Source organism: Macrobrachium nipponense, chromosome 14, assembly GCF_015104395.2.
Source record: "Macrobrachium nipponense isolate FS-2020 chromosome 14, ASM1510439v2, whole genome shotgun sequence".
Taxonomy (NCBI): Eukaryota; Metazoa; Arthropoda; class Malacostraca; order Decapoda; family Palaemonidae; genus Macrobrachium; species Macrobrachium nipponense.
In genome coordinates, this window is record NC_087207.1 from 85,609,381 (window position 1) to 85,622,890 (window position 13,510).

General features: G+C 36.7%; 1 protein-coding gene across 1 annotated transcript; it reads left to right on the plus strand.

Annotated features, from left to right (window-relative positions):
• The first annotated feature begins 8,198 nt into the window (after positions 1–8,198).
• On the plus strand, positions 8,199–11,568 carry LOC135226331 (uncharacterized). Its single transcript, XM_064265761.1, has 2 exons — positions 8,199–8,380; positions 10,150–11,568. The coding sequence occupies exons 1-2, from the start codon at positions 8,354–8,356 to the stop codon at positions 10,687–10,689; spliced, it is 567 nt and encodes a 188-aa protein (XP_064121831.1). The 5' UTR covers positions 8,199–8,353; the 3' UTR covers positions 10,690–11,568.
• Positions 11,569–13,510: the final 1,942 nt, after the last annotated feature.

Genomic DNA, 13,510 nt, shown 5'->3' on the forward strand with positions numbered 1-13,510 from the left:
ATTGATGGGTTGTGTAGTTTCCATGAAAGTATTTGCTCTTTGTGATTTGAGATAGTCAGAACTTACTTAGGTGAAAGACATTGGGGGCAAGAGTGTGTGACGTTATTTATTTTGGACCAGAAATGTTTGATATTGAATGTTGGTTGTGTTTACTAAATTGCTAAGTATTGCTACGAATATTTGGTGAACTGTAGTAATTTGCAGTATTAAGATCGATAGATTAAGTTAAGGTTCTTTTGATGTTTGTTGTATTAATAAGGTTAATAAATTAGGATAGGTGGACCAGTATTCTTTACCTTCTAAATTTGTTCCCGTTATCTGCCCTCTCCTACTAACAATTGTTTCATAGTGCAACTGCTGGTTGTAATACTTTAGCCGGGTGGTATAAACTACATTAGAACTGGCCAAAAATATCTAAAATCTTTATAGAACAGCTAGGCAAAACACCACATTGAGTCAATTTAAGACATGATTAGGGCTAAGTTAAGGGACCCTGAGTGGGGTTAGGACACAATGCCTTAGATTTGATTAGGTTAGACTGGGACCCTGAATCAGGTTAAGGCAGTGGTTCTCAAACTAAAGGTAACAAGATAAAGTTTGATCGATTGCAGGGACACGGAAAATGATCATGCTCTTAGTGAAAATGAGTTTACTTAACTGAATTTTTCTTTTAACCACAAATTACTTATGTGAATGAAAAGCAGCACCGTGGATTTATTAGTTTTTCTGAATGAAAAGCAGTGCCATGGATTTATTAGTTTTCTGAATGAAAAGCAGCACACGGATTTATTAGTTTTGTGAATGAAAAGCAGTGCCATGGATTCTATTAGTTTTGAATGAAAAGCAGTGCCATGGATTCTATTAGTTTTGTATATGAAAAGCAGAGCCATGAATCCTACTTATTAGTTTAGTTTTGTGAAAGGGAAAAGCAGTGCCATGGATCCCACTAATTTTGTTTTGTGAATGAAAAGCTGTACATAAACATTTTTTCCAAAATAAAATGTATATATCACTATACATTTTCTTTCCCTTTCCTTTACTCAAGGGACTCGGCGTCGGACTCGGGATAGGAAACAATGCTCTAGTTAGGCAAGGTTATGGGACCCAGTGTTGGATTAGGGCACAACGGCCTTCAACAACAGGCTATAAAAAAGGTAACCTTGTAAAAATTCAGCCTATAAATTAATCAGCATAAACTAGGCCTATCAAAACTAAAAGTAAAAAAAATTCTAATACCTTCTCATAAAGTACCAAAATTAACGTATCATGAATTCATGGCTTAATTCAATATGAAACTGACCCCACACTAAATATTCACAACTGACAACTCCAACTGCCGAATTTGCACATCAACAAATACAGATTTAATTAGCTACAGCCTTGACAATATAATTAAAAGACGACATCGATTTACAAAATACACTGAACCTTTTTAACATCATAACACCCATAATTAAAATTAAAATGTCTCTTGAATAGTAGTTCGATGGAAATAAGTAGGCTTGGTATATTAAAGCTAGGCTATCCTAAGGTCTATTGCTATTATAACATTTTAATTTTAAATATCTATTAATTTGATTTAACAAAGCTCAACAACATTTTAACATAATTCTAAAACAAAATTAGTTAGGGTAAGGTTAAAATGCCATAAAATATTAAATCAATTTATATAACTATGTTAAAATGTCTATCATAGGAACATAAAATTAACAATTTAAAAACAAAAATCTTATTACCTAATAGTAACACATGTACTGATTAACGACCGTTTTCAATCTTGGGCTTTACTTAGCCTTAGCCCTGTTTTTAACCAATTTTCTAGTCATAACCTACTGCTAGATGGCAGTTAGCGATGACAAGAAAATTGGCGGAGAAACACACAACAAAAATTGTGATGAGACGAAAACTAATAAAAAAAAAAAATAAATAAAAATGAGCGGTCATTTTCTGCACATTACTAATTTCAGTTTCGGAATGGTGGAACGGTGCTCCATGCCTTATCCGTATTTTGAAAGATTCTGGGCAAGCACGGATGTTCTGGCAAGCAGGAATTTTACAGGGGACGAAATTTTACTCCTAACCTCTAGTTATTGACGATGCAGTGGCAAATTGAACACGAGACGTATGGGAAGACGCCATGTTAACGGTTTGAATTTTGCGCTAGAATGAGGGTCTGGTCGCATGCGGTCGCGTTGGGTTGTGCGGAGGGATTTGGTTGTTGCGCCGGTGAATTGTAAACAACCTGCCAAAGGCTCCAAGGGGGTTATAAGTAGGGTGGTTGCATCTGGAGCAAAGGAAGTTGACTGGTCAGCATCTCTTGCCTGCCTAAACCATGCCCCACCCCCTTTACACCAGGGCTGTGTGCTGACAGCAGATTTGGAGTATTTGTAATCATAATTTAATTGAAATGTAACTGATTACTTATTTTAAGGTAATTGTAATTGTAATTTTTTATTTGTATTTAATATTAATTTTAGTTGTAATTGTGATTTGATAATACGACTGGTAATTATAATTGTAACCGTAATTGACAGAGCATAATGTAATTACTCCAAGCCAGACTGATGGAAATTTGCCAGCTAAATGGATGAAGATGTCATACTGCAGTTATGAAGTCATCCGCAAAAATATTTCTTGAAAAATAAAGAAAATGTACAAATGTCCTATGTTTTTTCTGATTTATGTGGCACAAGACACCATAAATTAACTATGTTAAAATGTTAACCGCTTTGACTATTGAAAGTTGACATGCATGGTATAAATGGGGAGGAGCTTAGTGACGTCACTCATAGCTAGCCAATCAGGACAAAAAAGGAATTTTTCAATTACGGTTTTCTTTTTAGTTGTTTTTATCATTGTCAGTATCATTAGCTATCATTATTAGGAGAGCAGCTAAAAACCTAAACTTTCCTTTAAGCTTGCGAAGGTATTTTTATTATAGCGAAACTTAAAAAAGCAGCAGACAGGTAAAAATCATATTTTGGTTTATGTTACGACAGCACTCAATGGGGATGATGACGCTACCTCTCTCTACATACCTTGAAAGGCTCAACACCTGTTCACCTAATGAGAACGTTTATGAATGATAACCTGAATAGTTTCCATACATATGGTTATAATTCACTTGAAAGTGTCGAAAATATGGCCAGTATCGCAAAGGGCACTGAATGTATCTCTGGCGACTGCACTTTGGGACTAATCCACTTTTAAGCAAAAAATAAACGTCTTCACCTAAGTAAATTCACACCAAATTCACGAATATACGAGTAACATACGTATAAAGATAATCACTTTTGGTTAACTGAACGAAATACATAAGCTTCGACGTAGAGGTTCTGGGTGAGGAACAACTACAAGGGTTCCAATAGTGTCTGCCAGAGATTTGGGACGTCATTTCCGGCCATTTTCGTTTATTCTGGATATAAACTATTTTCGGGCTATTTGTATAAGATATGAACTTTTGAAGATAAATTCTTTATGGTAATTAAACATAATTTTAATGTTACGGTGTTGTCTAGGAGTGAAGAACGGCAAAAAAATGGAGTTAAAAGAAAACCCCAAACATGCTGGCTCAGATAACCCTTAGTTAAAAAATGTGATTTATATTTGAACCGGTCTTCAACTTTTATTTAATCGTGTCTATTTCTGTTTTGATTTTGAAGCTGTTTGAGGAGAACGCTTCTAGAAAAAGGCCAGGCGAGAGAGGAACATTGCCTGGAATAATAAAAGAAAATCAGGAACCTATTAGAATAATTTGCTTTGAAACAAATGTCTTAAGTCGGTGACTGTTAAGTCAGTGCAAAACGTGTTTATCAAATCAAAACGAGAAAGGCTGCTAAACGAATTAACTTTTAAATTATTGATAAGATGACCAGGAAATCCAAATCATAAGTATCTTTTTTTTAAGGAGAAATGGCACTAAGGAGTTTCAGAATGTTAACCCCAATACGACACTTGTGGGTGTACGAATCTCTTGGCGCCTTTGGCATTCTATCCCTCAGTGAGGCTACGCAGCCATACGTTAGCCAACTCTCTCGCGAGTGTTCCAACTCAAATTCAAATGACAGCGAAAATGTGAAATTATATCACCTAAACTTTTGGTGAAGTTGTCTTTGGTTTTTAAGGAAACCAGTCGGTAAATAATTGTTTTGCTTCTGGCGATGAAGTTCTCAGCTGAGTGCAATAAGGATCCCTGTTTCCAGCCTCACTGACCTTCAGGACTTGCATTTGGGACGTGTTCACAATTTTCTTTTGTTTTGTTGTTTTGCTTGTGCCTTACTAATTTGAAAATTGATCTAAATAGCAATTGAATTCCAGCGTCTTAGTAATAAAGAATGTCTGACGTGATTTGTCCACATTCTGTATAATTTTTCAGTTCCAAAAGATGATTTCTCATGAAACTTGCAAAACCAGGCTAAGCATAAGGTAAAAATTCCAAAAATAGCGTTACGCACCATTCGAAAATAAAAATCAAGTTGCTGTATATTTTCTGTTTATGGATTTTCTTTCATTGTATTCAACACGTAATTTTAATTTCTTGCAAAATTCAGTCAACAAAGGACCTTCATACGAGCACTGCCTTCGGCCTAACAATATAATTATACTTCCTTTGCACCACTAATTAGAGAAGGCTTCTGTAATTAGGAAAATGTTCCCTTTCTGCTCCTCCTCCTCCCCCTCCTCCTCTTCTCTCATTAAAGCGGACCCCTTGATGTTCTATAAATGTCTTTCTAAAACCAATTCCCCGCTTCCACTTTTTAACCCCAGAAACGGCCGGACTACAAACATCCTAAGGACATAAGGAATTACAACAGTGAGTCACAGAGCGTTTCCACGACACGACAACGAAGGTTCGAGACGACTTACTCCTGGATAGTGCATTTTCATTCGCAGAGGAAAAATGAAATCACTATACATTATTACAATTCAAAAACTCCTCTTCGGAATTAAATTACACTGAGCTCTGTTATGCATCAATGCAGGGAATTGGAATAATCTTACTCGCAGAATACTGAAGATTATCTTAATGATTTAAGTTTTAGGTAGGAGTTAATCAATGATGCACAATTTTGCCTGATGCTCTTTGTAATTTATTTTATTGTCTATTTTTTCAAGTGCAACATTGTTATTAACACTAGCAAACTTACCCATCGTTCAAACTGATACACCTAATGTGATCCGAACGATATCGCAAACGTGCAGCGCCGTGCTATTACATATAATCGTAAATCATCTGACACGCACGATATTAATGTGATAGATATAACGAAAACTTACCTTGACACTGAGTTACATCCGCCTTCCGCCACTTTTAAACACTGTCTTGATTATATAGTCCTTATGTAACGATTTGTCGTGTATAAACGTTCCGTCTCTTTCGCAATGATTAAAGAAAATTGAGCAACGACTTAGTGGAAGTCACTCTGTAATACTGTGTAGGACATTATATAGGTATAGTACCGATCTGCCGTGGTGGCTCTTAAATGTACTCTCCCATTGGTTGGAGAGAAATTTGCGTAGTGACCGATCGCAGTAATTTTGACACTCACTCAGAAAAAAAGTGAGCTAGGCTGGATTTACTAAGCCGGAAACCGCGAGCCTGCTTCTTAGCAGTCACTATGCAGGTCTTACGTAACGACCCTTCACTTCATCGTGGCAGGCGTTATTCAACCTGTTCAAGTAGGATGCCGGTCTCTTACTTAGGACTTTTTGCCGAAGCCACTTGAGTACCACGTTTAGCGAATTCAATGTTCAATTCAAGTTTCAATTATTCTGAGTCGTCTATTCAACATCACATTCCAATGTTTTCTGCTCGCTAACTGACCGACGTTTATTAAACGCCTCTATTTCGTCTGTGCCAGTCAAGAATGAACAACTTTATTTATGTTATATTTATTTTATTTATTTAATGCTAACTGAATTCGTTCGCTTAAAAAAAGCAGGTCCGACTTATATTCTTCGAAACTATTTTGCCAGTATGCCTTGATGATAATTTTCATCTTCTATTGTGTCCGAGCTGAAATATTCGCGACTTTCTCTGGGGAAGTTGTACAAGAATTCTGTATGAAAAATCGTAAAGTAACTAAGTCTACGGGCATAACCAGCCTCGTTTGTTTCACCGGCCAGAAACAGCTCCGTTTCAGGGAATCCCTTCTCACCCCACCCCTTACAAAGGAGGGGGGTTAGGTTTGGATGAAACCCCATTACAAACCATCTTAGGGGTCCCCACCATAACCCTGCCAAGTTTCATGCCCATCTGACCAGTCGTTTGGCCGTGATTGAATGACAGACAGACAGACAGACAGACATTACGCCCATTATCGTATGATTATTAACCTTTCTATGCTTCCTCAGGCTTGTAGACTCGCAAAGAAAAACCCCGATGCAGATTAAAGGTCACGACAAAGGAGTCAATGGAATCAACACATTTTAAGAGGAACCACTTCTTAAAAACTCCTTTTGTATGTTGTGATCACTTTTAAACTAATATGAGTTTTTTTCCTTCGATATTTTGCTTTGAAATGAAAGGCTCTACCATTCCTACGAAAGGAATTTTTTTTTTCGGTGTATTTCGTAACAACTGCACAGACAAGTATGGCGAGGGAGATCCGCGAGCATGAAAGCAAAAATATCCGAGGATCATAAAACGATTTTTCTCGGTCCCCACTATCTCCCCGTTATTGCATTCAAAAAGCTTTGTTTATTGTGCTCTTACGCAGATGGCCTCCTCCCGTGCACTGTTTGCAAGGATGTCGGGACGCAGTAATGGCAGAATAGCTCTGTTTTCTTTTGCAAGAGGAAAGATCTCAGACATTTTGACTGAGAGCCTCTTCGTTTAGTCTGAATCGCGGTTGAAAGGATTTGGAATAACTGCCTCTTTTCTGAATATGCCACTGGAGTAAGCCGTCGGCCATTACTGTGTATGATGCTGTTTGGAAAGGTAGTTTATTGTAGTTATATTACAATATAAAATCTGTAATGTTATAAAAAACCTACAGACAACTGAGATACAGGAACAAAATTGCTATGTTGAAGAGAGAGAGAGAGAGAGAGAGAGAGAGAGAGAGAGAGAGAGAGAGAGAGAGAGAGAGCAATCAAGAATTGAAAGCAATGATGTCATTAGACCGATACTGTACCATGGATCAATCACTGTTCCGGAGCTCTTTGAACCATACAGCGAAAGGCCACTGCTGGTCTTTTCAGGGGGAGGGTGGGGTTGGGGAGAATAAATCAAATTTTACTTGGATTAGTTGCTTACAAGAACACATTTGTCTTTAAATTTCTTCGTAGAAACTGGAAGATCTTAATCAATGCTAATAAGAATATTATATAGGCCTAAGCATGGTGTTAATTCACAACAATAAAAATGCGTTTACTTTGACAAATTTTAATGACTACAGAACAATGAATCATTTGAAAAGTTGATGAAAAATTGGTCACCAGTGAGCACGTAACTTCAATTCATTTGAACTTGCTGATTTATCTCAGTTTTCACATTCACTTGCTATACTAGGAAGTTGATATCTGATTTTTTTCGTTTTGTTTTCTGACAGCAAATGTTCCTAGGAGGGAGAGCATTAACACTAGTAGCCTAGTACCATCTTTCACTGTGAGCAAAAGTTATCAGACGAGAGAGAGAGAGAGAGAGAGAGAGAGAGAGAGAGAGCCTGACCACCATTTTGGTCGATCTCTTGAAAACGAAAGTAAGAAACGATGAACTGGATGTGTTTTGGAGGCTTTCACCGAGGTTCGGTCTATAATGGCCTTTTTGTACCTTGTGAGAGGAAAAGTTGCGACTTACTTGTGATAGGGATATTAAACTTAGGCTAAGTAAACTGACATCTTCATATTAGGCCTAAAATGGGTTTGGGTCAACTCCCGTTTAATCTTTTCATGTTCAATGAACAATATTTGTATCATCAAACACAATAATTACCGTTGAGGAACAGGCAAACAGCAGACATGAAGGAGGATCTTGATCTATTAACCCTCAATGGGGATTTAAATTCCTGACTGACAGTCGTCGGAATTCCTCCTAAGAAACTGCTATGAATGGTTTTCAAGCGTGACTATAAGATATTTAAAATTAAACCAGCATCCATTGCACATGACTGGCTAAATAACTGCAGTAATATACATCTTCAAACATTCAATGGCACCTCCAGGCTCCAGCTTGAATGAACTTCACCTCCCATGATGCTAATTCCTTCTTCTTATCTCAACTCGAGAAAGTGAAGAAGCATCAGTTGCGGAGAGACGTTCGGATTAGACGGTTTGAGGCATCTCCCTTTTGTCGTAAGTTTCGCCTCTGCTCGAGAATACGAAGAATTTAGGTAATAAGAGTCGCCTGAATATGCAGTCTTTCATCCAGTCAAATAAGGTAATGCAAGTGTTTCAAAATTGGGTTTGTTTACTAAGGCTAAGACTATTGGACAAAGTTTTCAGGGGAGAAGCCAGTCTCCTAGGCCTATTACACAATCGCAATGTTGCTGATACCAATTGCACATAGCTACATTGAAATTTTCCTTGGTTTGGAAAAGTTTAATGCATGGTAATTTTTCAAAATCCCCATAAATATGGATTTACTTAATATGCCAAATGATAGAATGTTTCACATCCACGAGGGAAACACTTCAGTTCGCCGACAGCTTTTCATTAGGTATGCATGAGTTTTGCAATGCTACCAATCAAGGGGGACAACTTCCTTATCTATTAAATTTTTACATATTGCATTAGACATATAGCAAAATGTTAAAAAAAAAACAAAGCTGCCCTTTCAAAAGAACTTTCCCGATGCATATTGTCCAAACTGTAGTTGATTATCATTTACACAGTCGAGATTCAAGTGACATGAAAACTACGACCAAACCAGGATGGGTAAAATGATGATCGAGACGTTGCTGTGGGTTATGAACAGTTACGAAAAGACAGAACATTACTTTAAGAACACTTACCTTGGCGGAAATTTATTGATAAATAAATAAATGACGGAGGCAATAACATGAGACTAATGAAAACTAGGCAACCGATTTAGAATGTGGTTCGATACTAGGCCTATGTATGAAAGCCACGAACTCTGTTTTTGTTGGTATGTGATTTCAGCTACTAATAGATAAAGATGAACAGAACATTTAATTTTTTTTAATAGGTTTTATCAATGGTGATAATTACGCAAAGTGACAACAACCACGAAAACCAGTGAAGCGTAACTAGGTCTAGGCCAGGGGCCGTGACTTGCACCGTAGTTGTTACGTTCGAGATACCACGATCTGTTACAGCCGTCGTTTAGAGGTTTAGAATGCTTAGAAGGAAGGAAAGCTTAAGAAAAATAAACATTTTCAGGGATGCGATGAATGTAAGCTATATTATCCTTTTCATACGAACGAGAATCTTACTCAAATTGTCACTAGAAAAACGATATGGATGTGTTGAACCAGGTGTGGACAAACTACGATGCGGCCCTCCAAAGGAATTCATGCGGCACGCAGGCTATTACGGGCTGCTCTATGAGCAAGAGCCCGTGCTGGCATAAGGCCAGCTAAAACAAAAACAACAACCCTAGACTGTTAGTAGATATGAAAAATAAAGGTTATTTTGTCTTTCAAATGTGTTTCGTTTGAAGTTACCATTTAAGTAAAATCGTTTTCTGAATTAATTTGTTTCAAAGAAATGCATTTCATGTGGGAATCTTCTATAATTAATAAAAAGAAATTAAATGCTATTTTTTTTAAAAGACTTTTATTTTGTCTATTATAAATATTTATTATTTGTTGAATGTATTAAGTGGCCCTATAAAATTGTGAGTTTTTGAATGCGGCCCCTGCACTGAAAACACACACACGCACACACACACACACACACAAGATGGTGTAGCAATTAGTGAGCCATTTGCTCCTTTCTTAGCCAAAATAATTTGACTTTATTTGAAGTGAAGTGGCTAAACGATTCTCCAAATTTTATGATATGTTTAACTAGTTGGCCGATGGTATACTAGACCTATCGAGACGAAATTTTGACAGGGTTCGCCTTATTGGCACAAACAAATGATTATGTTCTTTTATTAGTCTACACAGCTTTCAGAAATGTACTGAAATAGTAAATTATACTATGATTTGAGAATCATGAAATTCATGATTTTCTCTTCTCCAGATTCTCTCAAGAGTGATGGAGCACATACGGGTATCCTGCTCAAGTGACCAGGGGCCGCCCGAGCCACAGTCTCCAACTCCAAGCGGTTCAGACCAGCAACCGAAGCCGGGGGAGATCGAGGCCGCTGCTTTAATGAAAGATGAAACTCCTGTGATAGTGGCTTCCATGAGAGGCGGGCATCGTTGCTTAGCCGCTGACAGGAGCGAGTGTGCATTCCTCAAGTATCTCCCAGGACAAGAAGCCTATCCTTTGCCAGTCAGCGAAAGTAAAATCAGCGAAAGTACTGAAAATGGAATTGTTAGCTTTGGGAGAACATGCACCTACTGCCACAGGACGTTTTGCACTACTTCCAATATGAACAGACACTTACGGCTGGAGCACGGTGTTACACCGAATACCGAGCAGCAGGGTAAATATAGACACAAGAAAATTGCCAATAAACGTATTTTGTGCCTCAGATGTGGGAAGGACTACAAGTTGTGGAAATATTATTCTTGTCACCTCAAACTAGGCCGATGTAATAAGAAGAACGACCAGTGAACAGAACTCTTATTTCGAGGCTACTTCTCCCAACTTTGCGATAATTGGAACCTATTTTGGGCCAGTGCCTGAAATGGATCTTTACTTTGGCACTTGTTTTTCCTTGTTTCTTTGTTAAAGTATTTAAATCTCACTCGTCAGGGATCTCAAAGAACAACGTGTTCTGCTTTTTATATCTTTCACATTATTTCCTGATGATAGGATGATAGTTAAGCGATGGATTCTACAAGACCACTTTTAATACTTACGGGCAAGGTGCTGGCAAAGTATGCCATTATTCATTTACATTATTGCTTGTGTATATCGTTATCTTACATTATTTATATAATTGTTACCGCTATTATTTGACAACAACTCTTGTGCTTTTAAATATTCAAAATAAATATTTAAATATTCAAATGTAAATCCAATGTTTTTATGTTCAGCAATGTTAGTATATACTAAGTTATAGTTGTTAACGCTGTGGCATATCATAGGAAAGTGAGACAATAATCTCAGATGAGTTATTTGAAAATATGGTTTTTTAAATGAAAAGTTATTTTTATATTAAACCGAGTTTTTTTTCTATTTTTGAGGGGGAAAATCCACCTAGACTTAGTTGACGTTTAATCAGGTTGAAAAATTATTTCTGCCTTTTAGCAATAGTCTAGAAGATCGGTAAATGATTGATATAGTATATATATTTTCTGTTAACTATCTAAATAAAAATCCAGAACTGGCCTAAAATGCTTCAGAAAGAGAAAACACTTCAGGTGAAGGTAGAAGGAAAACAAACCATGATGAAGAATAAGGGAAACATTAATAATGTCATCCTCATTACATTCATTCACTGATGCCCCGTGGTAAGGTCTTAACTTCTCAAATCCACTGCAGGGAGCCCTCATTCCGAATACTTAAATTTACTCAAATGAGGTAAACTTGGTTTCGTCACATGAGAAAACTTGGCTTGAAAGTATTATTATTATTATTATTATTATTATTATTATTATTATTATTATTATTATTATTATTATTATTATTATTATTATTATTCAAGACCCATGCTACTATGTGAATTTATTATTATTATTATTATTATTATTATTATTATTATTATTATTATTATCCTGTTCGACTGGGTGGTTTTAATAACACATGAATATAGACCAGTTATAGACAGTCTCGCAGGTTATGAAAGACGAATTATAACAAGAATAGAGAAAATTCTTTATAAGATAAATTCAGTTATTATTAGTATCATTATTATTGAGATGAACCTTATTCATATGATATACAAGCGCACCAAAGAGGGCCACTGACTTGAAATTCAAGCTTTCAAAGACTATGGCGTTCATTGGGAAGTGGTAAGAGAGGAAATAATGGGAAATACAGAAAGAAGAGATCTCACTTCCTATAAAGGAACAGAAAATAGTTAGGAATGTCGTACATGGCATAAAGTATTCTGGCACTTAAAGAGAAACGTCATTGTCTAGTGTTTGGGTTACCGACATTCTGTTTTTCGATATTGACTAGCAAGAAGAGCCCTTATGCTGGCCAAAGGCTAGGTGAATCTGGGCGAAACTTATGATAATAATCATAGTAAAAAAATTAAGTACAATAATCGGGTTGTGCCTCTTGTATAATCGGATTACTGAAGTGTATTATCAGTGCTTCATACAAGTTAAGTTTCTCTAAACATCTTTGGAACACAAATGGAAAAATGTTCCTTCCAGCGAGAAATATAGTTATAATTATTCGCTGGAATAGGTACCACCAATATTCATATTTAACATAAAGCAAATTACTATCTAAGTATTTTCTGTCAATGTTGTTACTATAACGGCTTTAAACATAAATTCGAAATAATCTTTTTTCTGGAACTCCTACCGCTCATTCATTTCAGTTCTGTGGCCTTGAGGCTGATGGTGTCTCCATAACTGCAATATTAATGAGAGCAACAATGCAAATAGTACCAAAACTACCAAACAGAGAATAGTTCACCATCACAATATTCCAGGAAATATCACACGGACGGCCTTTAAATAGAAGACAGATGAAATGAGCAAGCGTAGACTAATTAAAAGATGGCTTCACACGGCCACAAGAAAGATTGACATTTAGATACAGTACATGAACTAATTTTGTTAATTTGGAGATATTGCTCTGGCCTTTGCTGCTGACACTGACGAATAAGCTAGATAGCACATATGTTGACTTACTCGGTTGGGTGCTGTGAAACTTAAAAACAAGATAAGTAAAAATAAACAAGAAAAAGGACGGTCGAAATGCCATAGCAATCGAATCAAAGAACCAAACGCCCAGATAACCGAAAATCATGGCCGGGGTTCTGAAGTTCGTCGATTGCTGATTACCGAAATTAAATTTTCCACACTGAGTCAAGGTGGTTCAAATCAGGTCCCAAGATTAATAGAACAGTACGCAGTTAGTTATCCGTCGCTGCGTTACTGTGCATCTTTGCGACGTAGCTTAAGAGCTTACCATAAGAGAAAACGAAGAAAATAAGGAAATGAAGGGTGACTATGGCAAATGTTTTATCCACCCACGTTCTCTTTCTCTCTCAAGAAATTGAGGTACTGCTGAGCTGTAGGATATGAATAGTCCTTCACGCCTTTTTATTAAAAGAACTGATCAGGTGAACGCACCTTAATCCGGGTTAAGAGAGTTTCATTGTCTGTCACTTTGGTAAGGTCAAAATGCGGAATGACTTTTCTTGATCTCAACTTCGACCAAAAACAAAAACCAGTTCAAATAACACACCAAATAAATAAATAGAAAAAGAAAAATACCATCACTCCCCACGCTCAACATTCTGATATTTTAC

Coding starts and splice junctions, on each gene's coding strand:
- LOC135226331 (XM_064265761.1), top strand. CDS start 8,354: ATGCAGTCTTTCATCCAGTCAAATAAG. Junction 8,381..10,149: donor CTTTCATCCAGTCAAATAAG/GTAATGCAAGTG, acceptor TCTCTTCTCCAG/ATTCTCTCAAGAGTGATGGA.